The sequence below is a fragment of the Ascaphus truei genome, chromosome 6 (genome assembly GCF_040206685.1).
Source record: "Ascaphus truei isolate aAscTru1 chromosome 6, aAscTru1.hap1, whole genome shotgun sequence".
Lineage (NCBI taxonomy): Eukaryota > Metazoa > Chordata > Amphibia > Anura > Ascaphidae > Ascaphus > Ascaphus truei.
In genome coordinates, this window is record NC_134488.1 from 59,633,487 (window position 1) to 59,655,547 (window position 22,061).

Genomic DNA, 22,061 nt, shown 5'->3' on the forward strand with positions numbered 1-22,061 from the left:
TGTGTGTGTGTGTCTTACTATAATTACTGTAAATGCTTATTTCCCATTAAATGCAAAGTTGTCCACACCATTCTTCTCAGTCTGGGAGGCTTTGAGACGGTACATTTTATACAGGATCACACTGCCAAACAACAGACCAGCTCCCAACATAGCAGCAATAATGAGTCCAACGATGAGTCCAGTCAGGGTGCCTTGTAGCTGATTTACATCGGCCCCATCTGGGAGAAGAGAGTGATATTATTCACTTCACATTTACATATGGCAGATATAATTAACGTCTATGGGGACCATGATGGTGTAACAATTAGGGTACCCTTACAACGTTTCCTAAATATGAGGGCTGGCACACCCAGGGCCACTATGAGGTTCATGGAAGCTTCATAATTAAGGGGGAGGGGGGGCGCTTTAACTGATGTTTTAATTTTGTTTTTCCAAAACTCAATTGCATTTGGTTTTAGATTTTTATTAAAAGACAGTATAAAACACATTTTTGGGAAAAGTTTGACCATTTTATAAAAAAAAAAAAAAAAAAACACTACAGACAAGAAAAACGAACATGGGAAAGAGCCTTTCTTGGGTTTTATCTTGAATTTCTACTAGATTGGAACTATGACACTTTCAGGAATAACCCACTTTAAAGTTATTGAGACTCAGAAAAGCAGTAACACCTAATTTATTCAATTTTTTAGTTAGCAGAAGCTGGGTTCCACCATGATTTCTGGTGACCCCTCACCTGATTCCAATGATTATTGTAGATTTTTGTGCCAAATCAGTGACACTCTCAGAGAATTAGTGAGAGGTGACAGGTCTGTAATATCAACAGAGGAATCATACTGTACTTACTGCTGGACTGACTGGACGCCTGTAATGTTCCTGCTACAAAAAAGAGCATCAATAAGAAAAATAACACAGAGTGAATTACATTAGTCAAATAAGTCTTTTTAACATTCATGACATAGTAATGCATGAGGATGGTCTATTGGCCCATATTTACTAAAATGTGCTATAGCATCAGGCACCTTCCAACTTTAGAGGACACCATTCAATGGAATGGGGCATAAGGTGTCTTCTACCACTGGGAGGTGTCTTATGGAATAGCACTGGTTAGTAAATATGGGCCATTATGCTTGCTTGGTATACTGTAGCTCAATCCTTTATACCTGTACTGTACGTCACTCCAATGCTTCATTTCAAACCTGACTTTCCTATTCTTAGAAATATGGGTTGGGAAATCGGTGATCTTTTTGTAAAGGATTAGACTCGGGCAATAATCTTGATGTCCCTTCCTAATTCCAAGAGTTTTAAACGTCATCGTTTATCATATACATTTACATCTTTAAACTTTAGAGGCCAACTTAGAATTTATATGATAACTTTGAGAAAAAAATCGAGTTATACCTGTAGGTTTGAGAAACAAAAACGACAGTTTGCTAAGGAAAACTGAGGAAAACTAGGAATGTTTTTATTCTCATCTGCAGCAAGAATGACTAACAGACTAATACCAAATTTGGCTATTAATATATTATTAGATTTAGCATGTAATTTGTACCCATTTGTGTTTTTTTAAAACACATTTGAGGGACTTTGCGAGTGTATATTAATGGGTGTTTTAATGTGTGTCTATTTTGGGAGGGGGTTCTATTCAGATTAAGGTCTTAAGTGTATGTATTATATGTATTATTTTAGATAAACACACTATATAACACCTTAACATTGTTATTATTCCACTTTACAGAAGTGATCCTCCACACACTGAGAGTGATCCCAAAGTTTTACCTCCATCAGTGGTGTATATAGGTCCAGATGACACAGTAACGGAGTCTGTGGTTCCTTGAGCTGAGGACAAGCTGTTAGTATCTGCCGCTCTCTTCCTTCTTGATGTGCTTGTACGATTGCCGCAGCCCTGTTTGTTGAAACAGTGGAATAAAATGCTGAATGTATTTCATGGCATGGCAAATATACCTAGAAGTCCTTTTTAAGATCATGCCACAGGCTTTGAGTGGAGGGGAAATTGGGGGCCAGGTGTTGAAGGACGGGGTTGTGTGCAGATTCGTTGATGGGTGGGGGGGGGGGCAGGTTGTTAAGTGTGGTGCGGAACTCTGATACGAACCCAGAGAGGGTAGGAGGAAGTTTTCATTTTCTAGTTTACAATAGCCCCAGTAACCGCCATCCTTTGGACGCTGCCCTGATTATCATTGTGCTGCCAGGACATGGCCTCCAGAGTGGAGATGTGCAAACTTTTTACTGAAGTTCGCAAATTAGGCAACGTTTGCTAGGAGGGGGGCGGGGTGGGGGGGATTGCCCCTTTCTCTAAATTCAAGTGAAAAGTGGCAACATTTTACACAATTTTAACATAAAGATGTAAACAATTCTGCAACTCGCGTTTGAAGAGATTTACACATCTGAATCTGGTGGAATATACAAAAATATAGTTGAGATCATTGACTTTATCAGGACCTTCACTTTTCCAGTGAGACCCCTCACTGTGTACTATACTTATGTCTTATGTTACTATATACAGTATATACTTATACACAGTATCCCAATTAATAACAACTGTAATTGGAATGTTTTTGTGAAAGATAATAGCTATGTGTTTAACATTTAAAGAACGATATATATATATATATATATATATATATATATATATATATATATATAATCGTTCTTTACAAGTTATATATATATATATATATATATATATATATATATATATATATGTAATAGGTGTTCCTCCACACTCTAGGAGATTTCACTGTTACCTGGTGTTGTTGTGCTGGTCACCTGCTAGGCTTACAGGTGTCCGCCGGTGTTAGTTGGTTCGAACAGGAAAGGCTTTAGGGATCTTCCCAGTTCTTCATGGGTGCAATGCCTCAATTTCCAGCAGGCCCCAGCAGAGCGGGGTGCAGTTCCTGCAGGAAAACCCTCTTGCACTCCCCCTGATAAAGTCTCAGGCACGAGTATAAAACAAATGATGGTTCTTCATACAGCATACCAACATGTACACTATTTTCTCTCTCTCTCTCTGGTCTCTGGAATCAACCCCCAGGGCTTGAGGCTCCAAAGGTCTATCCTTTTCTCCCTTAGTCCCTGGTGGAGTAAGGGGTAGTATCCCACTCCCCTGAGGGACGGGAAGGAAGGTGGACCAGAGCCCTGGATCCACACTTCAAACAAGCAGTAAATTTAGCTCTGTAGTCCCTTTTGTACCCAGGGGGGGGGGTCCTAGGTCTGAGCACCTGGTAAGGCGGCACACAGGCCTTAGGCCCACCCCCCGTCACTCAAGGGAGCTGTTTACTGCTGCAGCAGCAAGGGCATAGATTAACACTGCCTGCACTGGTACCAGGGCTTGTGTGTTAGGTAGGGAAGATTAGTAGCCAAGAGGATCCCTGGCTACGCACTCCCCCTGGTGGAATCTCATGGACCCCGCTGAGAATCTAATTTACAGACCATCCCTAAATTGGAAAACATGTAACAATGCATAACAGTTCATGACATAACATTTGATGACATAACAGTTGAATCGACGAGGTACTGTATGTCTGAATCCCTCCCATAACATGAAGAACCCATACCCCCTTTAATAATAATGTTTCGGATCAGGTTTCTTATGTAACCTGCCCTCTCCATTGGGAACATTAATGGAATACTCCCTCTTTGGACCCCGCTCAGGGATATATTCCTCCCGGTCCATATAGATGTTTCACCCTACCCTCCATACTCGCATGAGATAACATACTTTTTTCATCATTGTAGCACCTAGAGATACTACACCTGGAGACTAGGTATTCTAGGACCCTGTCCCTCAACCACTCCTCTCTGTTGGCCTCTATTTCCCTCATTATGGGCTCAGGAACACAGGGGTAGTCATGCTCATGGGGACCGACAGTACAATGTCACCGCTAAACAGCAAGAACCATGTCCAGTTCATATGATGGACATACCCTTGAAACGTGGGGTCCCACCACGGCAATACCTTCTCAACATTTGTTTTACACATCAGACTCGAAAGCCGCCCTAGAGGGTGTTCCCGATCTTTGACCTTTCTCTGGAGAAAAACTTGGCACTCCTCCGCTCAGGGTGCACGTCACCTTCGATGACATCACCGATACGGGATTCAGCTCCCGCTTGCCATCTCCATGGCAGCAGCACTTGGGTGACATTCTGGCCGGAGCATCATGATGGAGTCCCCCCCCCCCTTCACTTTCTTCCAACGTAGCGTTGGACACGCCCTCTGGGGAAGAGCACTGGGACACCTCGCTATCGCTGGTGGCAGCTTGCAGGCAGCGATCCCGCTCCTGGACCACCTGCGGAAATAACTCACCCTCCTCCTGGGCGGTCACCTCGAGGTACTTCTTTATTAGGGTTTGGAATAGGAATACACGGGGCCCTTGGAGCCACCGCTCCCGATGCTGCGGTCCAGTCCACACATTTTTGCAGATAGGCCACATCTTCCATATGGCAAGGGCAGGGGAGATAGTAACACCTTGGGCTTAAGGTGGGGAGTCCCACATTGCTGGCATTTAGATTTTAGGCTCAGTCTCCACCTGGGAAATTGCAGCTAGGGCAAATATATTGTAGAAAACTCTCCCCCTTCACGTGTACATCACGTCTCCTGGTAACAGAGTCTCCTGGTATCAGATAGTGAGATACGGTGAGATACAGTGAGCTACAGTGTACTCGGCCATGGTAGATGGTAGGGATGTTGCGTGGGAACAGTGGTGATTTTCTCCTACTCCTTGCCTCACCATGCACTACTGAGGGTGCGGTAGCTTACATCTGGCTATGACCCTATTGATGACACAACATCACTTGCCTCCTCCCCCTGGTGGATCCAGGAGTACAGGCACAACTGTTGGCGCGGCTTCAGCTTTCGCACCAAGCCACTCTCAGAACATGGGCGCAGCTTTGCTTTCTTGCCGAACCCAGCCCTTATTGTGGGCGGAGCTTTGTTTTCACGTCAAACCAAGCACAATTTTTACAAAATAAGCTTGCATCTTGCAAACTTCTCCACGCTGTCCTCCGGATTTTGGCGGGAACCGTTCCTTTCATGCGCTGCAGCTCCTCTGGCGGGGAAGGTGGTCCTTACTGAGCAAGAGTCCCCTAGAATGCTACACACGTGGACATTTCAAATATAGCACACATCGGCTTCCTGTGCTGGGGACCGCTATTAGTGTTGTTGTAGCTCCTCAAATGGGGGTTCTTGCCTCCTGACTTTCAAGAGCCCCTCCTCGGACACTACCCACACATACTGAGAACACCATCCTTTTGGACCATGATGCTACAGTCACCTTCCTGAGGTTTCTGGGTCCCCAGGATCCCAAAACACCCCTTCCAGGTGCCCTACACATCAGTTCTTTGGATGGCATGAACTAGCACAGACAAGGGAGCAGCACAGGTTGTAGTTTCACTGGTGGGAAGTTGGTACCTTTCTGGGCAAGAGTCCCCTGGGACACTACACCTGCTCTGACCCCCTCTCCTCGTACATAACAGGAGCGTACCTACTTTCTCTTACTGTAAATGCCTGTCCTGATAGGAGATCTCAGCAGCGCCTCAAAATGTAAGAAGGTGTTCCCCCACCCTCTGGGAGATTTCACTGTTTCCTGGTATTGTTGTGATGCTCACCTTCTAGGCTTTCAGAATACTGAGTGTCCGCCGGTGTTATTTGGCGATTAACCGAACAGGCTTTAGGGATCTTCCCAGTTCTTCATGGGTGCAGTGCCTCCAGTGCCAGCAGGACCCAGCAGAGCGGGGTTCAGTTCCTGCAGGAAAACCCTCTTGCACTCCCCCTGATAAACTGTAGTCTCAGGCAGGAGTGTAAAACAAACGATGGTTCTCTATTCTTCATACAGGATACCAACATGTACACTCTTTTATCTCTCTCTGGTCCCTGGAATCAAACCCCAGGGCTTGAGGCACCAAAAGGTCTATCCTTTGCCCCCTTACTCCGTGGTGGAGTAAGGGGTAGTATCCCTCCCTTCTGAGGATGGGGAAGGAAGGTGAACCAGATCCCTATCTCCACACTTTCAATAACCAGTAAATATAGCACTGCAGCGCCTTTTGTACCCAGGGGGAGGGTCCTAGGTCTGAGCACCTGATAGGGCAGCACACAGGCCTTAGGCCCACCCCACCTGTCACTCAGGGGAGTTGTTTACTGCTGCAGCAGCAAGGGCATAGATTTAACCCTAACACGGCCTGCGCAGGTACCAGGGCTTGTGTGTTAGGTAGGGCAGATTAGTAGCCAAGAGGATACATGGCTACATATACAATTTAAATAACTATGTTAAATCATGGCTAACCTCTGTGTACTGCCATGTTCAGTGTACTGCATCTTTCCGCTGTCCAACTGTCACCTCCTGTGAGGTAATGTATGGCTTGGGCAGGGACTGACATTTTGATCAATAGAGACATCTACTTTTCTAGATAAATTAGTTGCATTGTAACTTCCTATCATCTAGGGGAGTTGAAAGTTGTGTAAATTGCACTGATGTCTACTGTACCTAGAACTTCCTGTACCCTAAATGACATCAACAAAGAGGCAACATGGCATCTGTCTTCTACTTTTTTGAAAACATGTATAAATTCAATGCACTTACATTTCTACATTAATAAAAGTTAAAGTTCAAATAAGTAATGAACAATGGTTTAGAAAAGAACAAAAAAAGAGCTTAAATTTTAGAGGGTAGCGAACATGACAACTTGATTTTCTTTTAGACTCACTGATTAGAAGTCAGTCGCGCTAATTTTTAGCATTCATAGAAAACAATATGATCTCACTGACTAAATCTGTACTTTTCCATTAAAATGCTATTTTTATTTTATTCAACCCATGGAGGTTGACATCTCTGGGGTAGCCTTCCTTTACACCGTTGGTTTTCTGACCCACCTGCAGAAACTGAGCGCATTGGTCAGGCTGACACAGCCGTGTGATGCAGTGAAGGTAGATGGTGGATGTCTGCTGATTGCTGTGTTGCAGAAATCGGAAGGTCTCAAAGCTGAACTGAGCTGATTTTCCAGCACCATTTATAAGTAGCGTAGTCTTATTCTGAGTATTGCACCTAAATAGAGGCAGACAGAACTTGTTACATTTCCTGAAACACAGTTCCCAGTGTGATGTGTACAGTATATACACTACATAGTTCTTTTTTTAATTTTGTATCCTGAATAAATAGTTTTTTGATGCATTGACCTATGTCTGTGTGATACATTTTTGAAGATTTCTACCTCATTCTCAAGAGGGGGATGTTTGTTGTTTTCCTTGGATGTTATTATCTTCTTTTTTCTTATATTGATTTTTGGATTATATTATCTTCTTTTTGAGCACCATCCTATTATTTTGATTTTTGGATTTTATTATCTACTTTTCGTAAGCTGTTTTAGGTACAGTGGCGGCCGAGCTGACTCTAATGCGGCCGCCACCGCAGTTTTAAAATAGCTCGGGCGGCACGTGGGCTGTCACCGGCCGAAACCGGGCGGTTTTCCCGCGCCTCGGTCGCTTTCAATAGTAAGCGCCATTAGCGCTTATCTATTGAAGCGGCCGCGGCGCGGGAAACTCCATTTTTAAACGGAGAGCGGACCCGCGGCTAGCCCGCTACGATCCCGGCCAGCTCCCGGCAAGCTTTAGACTGAGCTTAGCTGGGACAGAAGTAAGATTTTGTGGGGGTTTTCAGTTATGTGTGAGTGTACTGTTGGTATTTTGTTACTTCCTGAAACACAACACAAAGAACATTCACTAATCAGCAATAAATCTGTTAAAAATACCACTAACCAAAAGCGTGACGTGTTATTTTCATTGAGTTAACTCAATATCCTGCAGTATTTGCATGCAGAAAAATCTCTCGGGGACTAATGGTAATGGGAGTATTTACTTCAATACCTGTAGTTAGGAGGTGTGGTGGATTTCTCAATAGGCCCAGGCCTAGAGCGGCAACATTTGGGTGCAGCAAATTTCCCGTTTTATCCCCCTATTTTGAGCCAGGGTTGCCGGATGGCCTGTGCTGCTTTTACAGAGGCACCACTCGCTTCCCCACAACAATTAAACAGATTCTGGGGGACAGCGTGGGGCCTCTGTAAAGTTCTGTTACCGTCTCCTCCTTCTGCAGCGTTGTGGTGTCAAATGACACATGGTGACGCGTTGCCATGGAAACACGTCATCACATGACGTTGAGACGCTGCATGAGGTGGCGGCCCAGGCGGCAAAAAAGTTAAGTGCATATGGGCGGCAAAATTGTAAATCTGCCACTGTTAGCATATCTTCATGCAAAGCAAGTTAACTACAGTACATGAACAAGCCTTACGGGCTTATTCTATATCCACTTCAATGTGGGCTTCCGGACGAAAACGGTTTGATCGGTCACTTCGCACATGAAGAATAAACCCCTTAGGCTCCATTTTTACCCAGCAATCTTTGCCTATTTAGGTATGTTATTGATATTTGTAATACTTTGGTATTCATTGTAGGGAGGTCCTAAAATTATAGAGTAGTGGTTTATGTATCTGGTGTGTATGTGGTTCTCTGGGTAACATGCAAATATAATAATTTTAAGCGGTAGCTTTTGTATTTTTCTGACTTTGGGATAAGCGCCTTTGACGATTGTTTGATAATTTTGTGAATCCCTCACAACAAATCTAATTTTTTTCCAGGACCAATCTATTCACTGAAACTGTGCAAATCTGTCAATAATGATAATCTTAAGCAGTAGTTAAACATACTTCCCAGTATTAACCATAGCTGTGCTTAGTGGATCTAGAATAAATAGGGTCATTATTTGCATCCTTTGTTTGATATACTTACAGTATTAAAAAAAATTGCTATAAAAATAACACTCAACATTTTACAGAATTAGCTGATGATACTTTGAATACCAAGGAATTCATTTAGATTTAATAGGTGTTAATAGAAAGTGAATCGCAGCTTGACATTTTTGGGCTTCTCATAGCTGTCTTATTAAACGTAATTTTATATGGCTGATGCTGCGCTCTATGAACGCACATGCAATATTATATTATAAAGTACAATGGATTGCATTTGGCAAGAAAGGTGTATAAGCTATTTGCGCACTCATGATTTTTATAGAGAGTCATTAGATTAGACAGTAATTTTACCAATCTTGAGTCACTCTAATGTAGGGGTGGCCAACTCCAATCCTCAAGGGCCACCAACAGGTCAGGGTTTCAGGATATCCCAGCTTTACCACAGGGGGCTCAATCAGAATGACTGACCACTGATTGAGCCAACTGTGCTGAAGCAGGAATATCCTTAATACCTGACCTGTTAATAACCCTTGAGGAGTGGCGTTGGCCACCCCTATACTAGTATAACAGAGAGACAGACTGAGCGTGTTTTGCATGTCTCATGCTTTCATTCCTATTTAATTGCCCTATTTCCTAGATATTGATTTGAAATGGAAAGGGACCTGCAATAAATATTGAGGTTACCGCCAATTTATATCAATCAACCTCCTTTTGCTAAAAGGCATGGAGAATACGTTAGTTTTTAGCTTGTTGGTTCAATTACTAAAATCCTACTTGAATTTATATGCTGCGCTTTAAGTGCATGGATTGTAACTGGGATTTCTGCAGAGGAACTTTCCATGCTCCAATTTCACTAATACACTGCAACGCTTGTTTAATCCATCGTACCCCGTTAAAAGGCTGTATTTCTCGCTGGGTACAGTTGTTATCAGCGGTGATGGCGTAGCAAAGCACTGGTCCAGGAGCACATTGAAGCTACGGAAAGAAAATGAAGAATTCAGTTTGTACAGCGGGGAAAATGTTATTTCTGATTGTTTAATACAGTGAGAAAATCACAAATACAGTAGATAAAAAAATACTCTTTGATATGGTTATATCTTAATAAATTCCCCATTTCAATGGGCTGTAAAGTGTCTTTTAGAACCGGAAGGTGTCTTTTGGCAGAATACTGCTTAGTAAATATAGGCATAAAATATGTTAGAAATAAGAAAAACAAATATTGATGATACGTATTATGCCTGTAGCGTGATGGGAGCATTTGAATAAGATAGGTGTGAGGCCACCGATCGCAAACACAAAGTTGGAAACACTTACTTGGCAGTTAGGTTGGTGGCACTAACTTGGACATAAACTTTCTTCTTCAGCGGAAGGGCACTGCCATTAAATTGGAGGGCAGTGGAGAAGGTATTGTCCTTTAACAACAAATAACCAATGTATGAAAGACAGTCATTTCTATGCATTGTGGAAGCTTTAATATGCCATTTGTTGAAAGAAAATGTAACACCTTGCTACCCAGATTTACTCAATTCACAAACATAGCCCATTGTGTCTGATTCCCTTTGGGAACAATAATTATTGTCCTTTCTTTGGTTAAACGTTACACACTGATCTCTTTCATTGATTCACTGCCTGTCAATTAGAAAACAAAACAAATACATCAACCATTGACCAAGATCCATTGCCCAACTGGGAATGTTATTGTACTGTATATTGAGAGAGTTTCTGTGTGCTATGCAAGCATTGCTAGTGATCCCTGGTAAATTGGTGATAACTACAGTATATGGAAACGTGAACCTGTTATGGAGAGACTGCTACTGTATATGTGTGTATGTTTATCTTTATTTATATAGTTCCCACAGTGTACTGAGTGCTTCACTAAGAGACAATACAGTACAGGGAATAATAATAATAATAATAATAATACAATAAGTGCCACAAACTCAATATATAGAACCAAGCTTTACATCAAAATATAAAGCAATTTAATTTATCATGGCAACATATAGTATGTATCTGTATCCGAATGTTTCTTTGCTAATTCGATTGCTACAACACGTTTATGGTTCAGCTGTGCAATATAGTAGAAGTAAGTTGCTATTCTACGTTTGTACTTGGTAGAAAAAATTAGACACGTACAATGAATACATTCATACTCAGGGTACTGATGAAGCTACCGTTGTTCATATTTATGGCCACATTTGCTGAAGACCTACAGTAGGAGAGAGAAAGCGCACATCAGAATATTGTCATTCTACAATTTCCCCAGACTGTCACTTCGGAATGTTTGCCGTGGGCTACAATGTTCAAAAACTCTAAATAGCTACTACCTCCACCTATCAACACAGATGGAATACATATAGGGGGTTGGGATATTATATGGTGATAATGTTCAGAATAAATAAATACAAATACCCAAACATTTCTCATCTCAGATAACTTTTTAAATTAACAAGGAATACTATTATTTTATTTTGTAGCTATTGACGCAGAAATCCCACCCCAACATTGTAACAGCAATCCCCACCAAAAATCAAGTACACATGTAGCTGACATCATTGCACTTGCTGGCGTCGACCAACGGCTTCAAGGCCGCATTAGCCCCGCCCCTTTTTCACACAAAGCTAATGCATTTAGAATGCCAGCTGCTACCGCTGTGTCTTTCCTGCTGCAATGCGCCAACAGGAGCAATAACGGCTGCTACATCTATTTCTACCTTTTGACCTGAATCAATTTCTCTGTAGCTGAAGCTTGACACTCAAATGTCTGTGCCCTCCCCCACCCCCCTCCACCACCCGCACTACTGATTGCCAAGGTATTCAACTTTTTACTTTTGAAGGTACTTGCAAAGAAACACAAAGATGGCTGCAGGGACACCCAGTCGGAACCTGCAATACCATCTAACAAGGAAATCTTGGCATTCTATTGGTCTACTTGTCCACTGGACAAGAATTCTTGTGAGGGAATTTTAATATTTAATATCTCGGAAACCAGGAGGTGCCCATAATTTGTAGTGTCACGTTTCACTCCAGTATATATATATATATATATATATATATACACACACACACACACACACACACACACACACACACACATACAAACACCCACACACGTTGCTGTGCTTTAAGTTGAGATAGTAACACATACACTGGTCAGTCATTTCTTCCTTTGTTTCTAAGTGGTTTTGATTTTTCTGGCATGCTGTCAAATTCCCCAAATGACAACATTTAAATTGAAGGACGCCACATAAATGCCATTGTTAGAATGTGGCTTTCTGCGTTGAAATGTATGATTTATGCATTCTCTTACTATAGTTTACTTTGATGGTAACACACAGAGATCTGGAAAACAGTCCTACTGTACGTGCACTTGCAAAAAGAAAATATTGCTGGGTTTTTCTTAATTGAGTATTCTCGCAAAATATTTTGCCTGAACAAAAAGGGCCAATAATCTCATGAAAACCAGTTCTAGAATTTGTATGTGTGCTACAGTAGGATTAGGTGGAATTTTGATAGACACTGAAGTTACGTGAAATAGGAAGTATTATAATATATAATATAAACAATTATGTGACCTGCTTCATTTGTAGTTCAATGTTGTGTGCAATGCACCTTGACTTTCATTGCATGGCAAGATTTGGCAACATTCTCAGATATTTGTGAGTGAAACTAAGTCATTTTAACATGGTTTACAAACTACAGTGAACATTGCACACATCTGTAGTTATAGAGATGTAACATTTTGTTCAAGTATTTGCTGCAATAGGATTCAATGGAAATGCTGTATACAGTATTACAACAATTCCCAAAGTCACATCAGAGATAACACCGACGACTGCTACAGCACTGTACATCTGCATGGTCGTAATATGGGCCTTTTATTGGAAAAGTGTTGTCAAATTCAACAATGGTTAGTTAAATATTTGTATATATCAGTGAAACAATGATGAGGATCAGTCATTCTTTAGACATTACTCTATTATACTAAAGAAGATAATAGAGCACCAAATGGGTTTACAAAACCAGTACTGGATCAATATTACATGGATTATGTGAAGTTAGTTGGAATTATAAGAGAATTTTGCAGATATTTACTGTATCTTGTTCTTCCATTTTCTTTAAGAAGAGAAACAGACACACTTCTAGCTGCAGTAATATGATTATCTTATGATTTATTAGGAGGCCAAGTGTAACACAATTAAACACCCAATTAAAATGTGCATGTGAGTGAATTGATTGCTATTGCATTTAAATAACCATTCCCGTAACACATCTGTGCAATATATAGCCCAATTGTTGAAATGTTGTTCACAATTGTGGATCAGAGTTCTGGTAGGGACTCAATGGAACTTGATAGTTCTTCATGGATTTTCCAACCCATGATCTCCAAAACCTCTTCAATGAATGTAAGAAGAACAGCAACGGGAAACATCATGTATAATAACATACTTCAATGTCAGTGCAATAGAATCATACTCACGTCAACAGCTGAGTGTTGTTGAGCAGGTATTGCAATGGGTAGTGGCAGGAGAAGTTGTAGTTCAGGTTTGTACTGTAGCTCACCATTCCTGTCTCTGATGACACTGGAGTGTCTACAAAACCTGAGATGACCACCGTTTGAACATTTGAATAATCCTGGAAGACTCCACTGCCCTGACTACTCTCTATCTGAAATAGTAGGGGGAAGCATTTGGAGGAGTTCATAACATCACACACATGGACATTGACAATTAGTTCCATATTTAGTAAGCAGTGCTGTGCTACAGGTCGCTTTCCAGCAATGTAAAACACATCAACCATTCAAGTGAATGAGCTCTAAGGTGCCTTCTGGAGCAGGAAGGTATCTAATGGGATAGCCTTGTTTAGTAAATATGGCCCTAGATATTTTATTTCATACTGAAGGACAACAGAATAAAGAGGTCAACAAGATTAAAATGTAATTTGTATTTTACCCAGAACCTCACTAATTTGGGTTAGTGGACCAGGAGAGCCATAGGAAACCAATTATTTGTTGTCAATAATGTAGGTAAAGAAGTATAACTTGTACCCATCAGTTCTAAACAAACAACTTTTTATTTTAACATTGTTAAATTGTGGGATTGTGTAACATAATGGGACTCATGGAAGTAATGGTTGACATCACTGCTGGGTGAGGGACCCCAAAAATATCCCTATGACAGATCCTCGAAAGGTTAGCATCCCAACTGCTTATGACAACAAATGGGTTAACAGCATTCTCTGGGGGGATAGGATTTGGAGGGTTTATGTACAATATGCGTTCTGCTGTTAAGAGAATATAAATGCTGTGTAATATCAGAACATTTTTCTTTCATAGCACTACCAAATTTACAAGCCAAGAAAGACCCTAACCGGAAAAGCTTACAATCTAAATGTTGGTGTTTGTGGTGTCCGCACAAGATTCTTAGCACGAGGTTGTTCCTTTTGCCTAAGAGATAGAATGACCTAATGGCCATTATGTAGGTCATAACCGCAGATTGTTTAAGGGACTGTTCTACTGACAAATTCCATAATTGCCTAATTGATTTGTTAAAATATTTATCTTCACCAAGCATCTCATCACCCAGTGCACATTGTAACCACACCATGTTCTGAGCCCAGCACCTCGTGCCTGGGACACTCTGTGTGTAATTCTGCATAGCAAAACCCTGGTGTAAAAGGCCTCCATTGTTTCTGTTACACAGATTGATATGCAGAGCCTCTCAGTACCAAGGTTCTTCACTCAGAACCTAGTTGGTTATGTATATACCGTATATAAAATTCAGATGCTTTTTTCCTTAAACGTAAACATTTTTATGTCAACTGTGTAATCTCAATGCATCAAAATACTTTGTTCCTACTTGCATTAACAGCGATTTGGAGAGCAACAGAATGAGATTAGAGATTAATATATTTTTGCATGTAATAGTTTCCTTTTTGTTTGTGTCACTGAATGCTTATAGGTCTCAGGTGCACTAAATCTGAGCAATGAGTCCATTGAAGTTTAGCAGGTTCTTCAGTAAATAGTATAATGTACTGTAGAATAATTTCTTCCATCAACATTTGAGTCCAATGATCGTACCCCTGTAATGTTTGTCCAACGTCGAGAGGAATCATTAATGGATGAAATGAATCTATTTACAATATTACATAACATGTTACAATTACAGTATATGGCTCTTTGCTGGCGGAATGGGAAATTTAGCTGCGACCAAAGGTCCGCTGGGGTTTGGTCGCAGACGGACCCTCCACCGCAGCTGATGGAACCCCCACTGCCGGACGTGTCTAAGGTAAATGTTATTGCTGGTTAGGGTAGGGAATTAATTTTAAGGGTTTTAGCGGTTACGGTAGAGTTTTTTAGGGTAAAGGTTTAGGGTAGGTGTGTTTTGGTTAAAGGCTTAGGGTAGGGGGATTTAGGGTAAGGGCTTAGGGAAGGGTGTTTTAGGGTAAGGGCTTATGGTAGAGGGTTTTAGGGTAAGGGCTTAGGGTAGGGATTTAGGGTAAAGGCTTAGGGTGGAGGGTTTTATGGTAAAGACTTAGGGTAGAGGGTTTTAGGGTAAATGCTTATTGTACTGGGTTTTAGGGTAAATGCTTATTGTACAGGGTTATAGGGTAAATGCTTATTGTATGGGGTTGTAGGGTAAATGCTTATTGTACGAGGTTATAGGGTAAATGCTTATTGTTTGGGGTTTTAGGGTAAGGCACTTAGCGGCAAAAGGTCTGGCGGAGACAGGTCCTGGCAGGGGGAGGAGTGAATGGCAGGAAGCACTGGCGGTCATTTGGTCGCAGCAAAACGGCCATGACCAAATGTCCTAGACCTCTTTGCTAGTCTCACTATATTTAATGTTCATGATATAGGATAAAGTGGTATGTTTTCTCTGTCATATTGTACAGATAGACAGCATTTAAAACTCTGAAAGAGGGAGTAGGGATTATTATACTGATTGATTACTATTAGGCGGTTTATAGGAGCGGTTTATTGGTAAGAACCATGCCTTTGAAGTGGATGTACCTTGTTGGAATCCCAATGTGAGATCGCATTGAGACCATGGGAAAGTCACTTTATCTGCATGTCCACCGGCCACCAAAATTACATTGTAAATTCTGAAGTTAGGGAATAACTGAAAAAAAATGTTTTACAACACTCTATCACTGGGGGGAAGGAGGGGGTGGAGAGAGGGGAGGGGGTTGTTTGCCTTCTTCTAGATCAATATAAAAATAACGCTAAAAATAGATGAAATATCTAGCCCTGTTAGAATTTAGCAAAGCTTGAATTCGATAGATACTGTACATTGATTTTTTCAACTTAATTTTATGTAACAAAGATGCACAGATTATGAGTGTAAGTACTTACTGCTATGCTATTTTCACACGTATTCTCTGTGGTGCCGTTGACCGGAAAGATATATTTCATGACTGGAGGACTGACGGTGGTATCCAGTCTTCCCATGCAATAAGACAGGTTGTGTTTGCCATTAAGTGCCAACTGGGTTGGGTCAAACATTGCAAACTGAACTGGGCAAGCATTGATGGTCAATATAATTTCAGTTGGACCACAGCTAACAATGATATCGCTGTTCTCTAGAGAATGAAGAATTGCAATTATTTGTAACATAATGTATTGCTTCGGCGTTTACATTTACATTTCAGGTAGTAAAGAAACTTTACAATATGTACCTAGAGAAGATGGTTGGTCCAGAATTCTGTATACAGCCAATTTATGATAGAGCTCAGAACTTTAAGGGCAGGCTACACCCCCACATATTAAGTTATATTCTTCTAAATGCACATTGAAGTTATAAACATGTTTTTAATAAAATAGAACAGGTAGCTGCCATGTTGCCACTTTGGTGATATTAGTTATGGTAAAAGAAGTTTGAGGTATCAAATTTTATATAATTAGCCGTAGATCCCAGGAAGATACAAGGTTACTAAATTAGCTAGTAGCACTGATACATGTTGATACATTGCTACTACATAAATTCTTTATTAAAAAAGATACTTTAACATCTCACCCTTTTATTCCCCTATGCCCCCCACTGTTACCAAATGGACCCTCTCTAACAGAGACAGCCATAAAAATAGCATAGGGGAATGTGACAATGGGACAGCAGAGAGATGCAGAACACTGAACATGGCAGCACACAGGGGAGACCGTGAATTACTATTACTAGATATTTAATTTTCCTTAAGTATTGTATTGGATATATACTGCCCTGGGGAAGGTCCCACTCTGAGGACCGAAACGTTGGCTGCCCTGTGTTGTTAATACACTTTATTTACTTCATTATATTGCGGTGTGCTGTCTCTTTGTTACTTGGATTTCCCTGGTTACCCTGTATATATATAAAGACTAAGATGCTGCAGAATCTGACCGGATGGTGGTGATTATATATCACAATATGCTTGATTTTATTGTACCTTTGTAAGTGCAATTCTTAACCCCCTTTTCCCCTCCCCCTCATTAAAATGTACTATTTTACGCTATGGGCGTGCGCTCTCTCTTCCCCCTTACATAGTAAGGGTACATTTTAAATTAGGGGGAGGGGAAAAGGGGGATAAGAATTGCACTTACAAAGGTACAATAAAATCAAGCATATTGTGATATATAATTACCACCATCCGGTCAGATTCTGCAGCATCTTAGTCTTTGCGTAGAAATGTAAGAGGGTGTTGCATTACTATTAATGTATGTAGATACTATGTGGCCCCTATTGGCATATAGGGATAGAATTACATTGTACATACAGTATGTATGTGTAAGAGACAGCTGTGTGTGCATTCATATAGCGCAATATGTATAGACATGGCTTTTAGTACTCCTGGGAAGAGAGTTCTTTTGTGTCAGGGTAGTGACTCATGAAGCTGCAGTCTCGATTTAGGCCACCGCTAAGTGTCCCGAACAGTTGCATAAATTTGTATTCATGCAACAGTCTCTCTTTCGGTGTTCTAAGATTACTTTTGAGTATAGCCACCTTCAGATCGTTCATCTTATGGCCTGTGTCAGAGAAATGTACGCAGACAGAACTGTCTCTTGTTCCACATGTGATGCTGTGGTGATGCAGATTCATTCTCTTGTTTAGCCCCTGTCCCGTCTCCCATATGTAGTACCAGCCCCCTGGGCATTTCATGCACATGATGAGGTACACGACATTGCTGGAGGAATAGGCGAACCTTCCTCTGATTTTGTACTCCAGAGTCCTGTGGTATTTGTATTGTGCTCGCTGTGTGGAGCATTGCGCAGGTTTACATCTTGCGTCCTGGCATGGTCTTGTCCTGCATACATTTTCTTGAGATTATGAGGTTGTCTGTATGATAATAAGGGTGTTTTAGGGAAGACATGTTGCAGTCTTGTATCTTCCTGGAGAATGGGTTGTAGTTCCCTGGCGATCTTGCGTAGGGCTTCTAGGTGTGGGTTATATGTGACCACCAAAGGTACCCTGTCACTTGTCTCTTTCTGTCTGTATTCAAGGAGATCAATTCTTGGTTTTCTGGTGGCTTTGTGGATTTGCTGGTCTACAATTCTGGTGGCAAGGTACCTCATAATCCAGGGGGTCCCCTGAGCTGAAAATAGTGCGTTTCAGCTTCGGAGACCACCTGGTACCCAGCCTTGTAATAAAAAAGAAGTGAGGGGGCACATCTTAAAGGAGGGACTGCTGCTTTTAACCCTTTCACTGCCAGAGGGGCCAGTAGGGAAAGGGGTGAACAAATATTTAATATTTAATGGTCATCATGAATCCAGAGAAATGTGATCAATTCCACCCCTGACGTTAAAACATTCTTTCTTTATTGTACCGTTACTACACATACCTGGATATCTTTGGTAGGCATTTGAGCAATTGTAGGTTTGGCCAAGACATTGCTGTGCAAATAAACCAAGCAGTAGGAAGTCAATGGGACCCATTATACCTAAAAGAGAGATACAGAGTACTAGAATATAGTCAGACACGCTGCAACTTAAAGTACCATCCGCCATACTTAAAACAGTAATCCTCTCATCCATGCTATTCTGAACATATATATATATATAGCCAATGGAAATATTACTGTATGCTCATTTGCATGTCTTAGACAGGTCTGCAACCCTGCCTTTCACCATTATCACCTAGCATACAGTGCTTCCACTGCTGCAAGGGATTCTGGGAAATGACATACAAATGACCACGCAGTGCCACCTTTTGCTTCAAATCCATATGACATGGACCCATATAAGCTTATGCTTGCTGTATTGCACAGCTTTTAAGCACAGCCTGGGTTAAAATGCATAACCAGTAAACCTACCCACCTCTTTGGTCTCATCAGTGTGATGCTGGTTATACTGGCTTTGCAATTTGCAGCTTTTGGGTAGGCTTCACCACACATTAGTTAAGTTATGGTGGGTAAAAAAGTGACAAAAACACTCCAAAGTAAAGCATATAGCAAATGGAAATATTAGGGTGTGCTCATTTGCATGTCGTAGACAGGTCTGCAACCCTGCCTTTCACCATTATCACCCAATTATCACCCAGCATACAGTGTGTGTATATATATGGCGATGTTACCTCGCCGGAAGAAGAAATCAGTGTATCTCGAAAGCTCGCACAAATAAAAGCATTTTGTTAGCCACAGAACGGTATCATCTATTTATTTTTTGATTATTGAAGCTCGGCTAAAACGGTACTGATACCTGTACACACACACATATATACTAATATTGACAGATTTACTATAAATCATTCTTCCTGATATTACACAGGTTATTAAGAATTTATATTAGTGTTAGGGACCCCTGAATTGTGGTCTGCCGTGAAGTTGGCTCAGGGGCTTACAACTATTTTGGCCAAAAATGTCAAACTAAAAGACCATTTTACTTATTAGATATTTATACATATATATTTAGGCACCGTACCGTGTATGAGTTTCACTGGATGTGCTAAAACTGAGCTTTGTCTGTGTTTTATGTTCTGTCTCTGGTTTTAAATATATATTGCCATGCTCAGTAGCACTCCTCTGTGACACTCATATGCTTATATATATGTTGTGGTTATTTTGGGGGTTCAATAGGAGCTTGTTAGGTGTCCAGTATATTTCACAATTGTGTTTCAGCTAGTCCTGGCTGATTGGAGGTTGGCAACCTCCTACTTAATTTAAGCTCACCCCCTCCCACATTTAAATGGTTAAGGGCTCACTGCATAGCATCTTCCACACAGGGGAACTTGTTTGCTTGCAGGATGGTTGTGACAACTCTAATACAGAGTGCTTTTCCTGGTAATGTACAGGTTAATAAAGGCTTCAATCAGACTTAGAACTTTGCAACTAATATTGACAGATTTACTATAAATCATTCTTCCTGATATTACACAGGTTATTAAGAATTTATATTAGCGTTAGGGACCCCTGAATTGTGGTCTGCCGTGAAGTTGGCTCAGGGGCTTACAACAATTTTGGCCAAAAATGTCAAACTAAAAGACCATTTTACTTAATAGATATTTATACATATATATTTAGGCACTGTACCGTGTATGAGTTTCACTGGATGTGCTAAAACTGAGCTTTGTCTGTGTTTTATGTTCTGTATCTGGTTTTAAATATAAATATAAATATATATATATATATATACAGTGTTTGACAAACCTATACATTTGCTCGCCCCGGGCGAGTGGATTTAACCCCCGGGCTAGTAAATATTGGCCCAAGCAGCACACGTTTGGTACTAGGTGGCGAGTAGATTTTTTTGTGTGGCGAGTAGATTTTTTGGTGATTTGTCAACCACTGTATATATATATATATATATATATATATATATATATATATATATATATATATATATTAAACACTTACCAAAGCAATTGTCTTCTGTAGACAGATACAATTGTCCTTAAGACAAAACTCCACTGCTTTTTGCCTTGTGAAAAAATAAATACATTTACAGTGTAATCCTCTATCTTATCACCCAATAATTGGCTTTCAATTTCGCTGTCTGGCTAGAGATGTAATCATAATTATTTTATAAAAAGAAGATATGGAAAGAAGGGTGACACTTTGCCTGGGGGAGACATTAAATAAAGATCTGTAAAACAGTATCAGGCTAGCAGGGGATTACTTTAAGTTAAAAATAATATTTACAATTGCCTTTACTCATCGGATATTTTAAAAGAACAGTCACCAAGATCTATTCACAGCTAAACGACCACTATGGTCCTATGTTTCACTGCCCTTTCAACCACCCTATGAAGCGGTACACAAAAGTAAAAATATGCTTAACGTACCGTGATGAAACCTCCTGGTGGACGCGAGTCTGTTACACTTGAGCTGTGTCTGTGGATTTGAAGATTGATGAAGACATTTATACTGAGAAGATGGGGGAGAATGGTTTCAGGAATGGGAATTAAATTCTAACTACAGGGCTTTAAGGCGGCTTATATTTCAACTCAGCTTCTGCTTTTCTTTTCTAGTACAATAGATGATGCTTGTTAACAAGAGATCTTATTCTCGCCCAGAAAAGCTCTGTCATATGCACATTTATGAAAGAATAATGTAACATAAGTCAGAGGTATCAATGGGTTATGTAGTACTTGTGTCACAAAGGTGATGTGGGTGTACAGTACCTTTTTACAATGTTGTATCAGGATACAATAAATATTAGCCAAAGCTGTGAACAGCCAAGTGGTCTATTCTGTGTGAACCTCAAGTTAATAATTTTATTATGACCTCGTTTTTGAACGATGTAATTTGTAACTCTAACTTTAAATGGAGGCAAATATTGTTTATATAGGGTGATAAATTCAATATAGTTGTTTGACATGTGGATACAAATTTGGCAACTTTTGTTTGACATGTGGATATTAAGGCAACTATTGTATAATGGGAATCTCTGCCAGTCGCTTGCACTGTAAGCAGTATAACTGAAGGCAGATAAACTTACATTGTAATTAGACATATCAGAGAGATCTACAAAGCAGTGGCGGTACTACCATAGGTGCAGTCAGTATGGCTCTTAGGGGTCCATCATCCTATGACCCAGAACACCGTTCCTGCACTTATTTTAACCAGAACAGTGTTCTGGCATTTCTAAAGGCACACCCTCTCTCCCTTACCTATGGTGCGAGGCCTTACACAGCCATGACAGATGGAGCCCACCCAGGTGATTAAAACACAGACGTTAACTCTACCGGGCACAACATCCGCAATCGCCGTCTGGGTGGGGTCTTTCTGTCGCCGCTGCACAAGTAGGGACCTAGGGGTAGAGGAGTGGAGAGGGGGAGGAGGTAGGGGAGTGGAAGGGGTGTAGGGAAATTGAGAAGGGGGTAGGGGACTGGAGCAGGGGTGAGGGAG

The 22,061-nt window shown here is 40.9% G+C and overlaps 1 protein-coding gene across 1 annotated transcript; it reads right to left on the minus strand.

Annotated features, from left to right (window-relative positions):
• Positions 1 to 21,025, minus strand: LOC142496474 (zona pellucida-like domain-containing protein 1). Its single transcript, XM_075603163.1, has 11 exons — positions 20,996 to 21,025; positions 18,558 to 18,656; positions 16,102 to 16,328; positions 13,231 to 13,418; positions 10,888 to 10,960; positions 10,066 to 10,163; positions 9,640 to 9,726; positions 6,884 to 7,055; positions 1,777 to 1,903; positions 844 to 876; positions 1 to 218 (listed from the first exon to the last, which is right to left on the minus strand). The coding sequence occupies exons 2-11, from the start codon at positions 18,649 to 18,651 to the stop codon at positions 37 to 39; spliced, it is 1,281 nt and encodes a 426-aa protein (XP_075459278.1). The 5' UTR covers positions 18,652 to 18,656; positions 20,996 to 21,025; the 3' UTR covers positions 1 to 36.
• Positions 21,026 to 22,061: the final 1,036 nt, after the last annotated feature.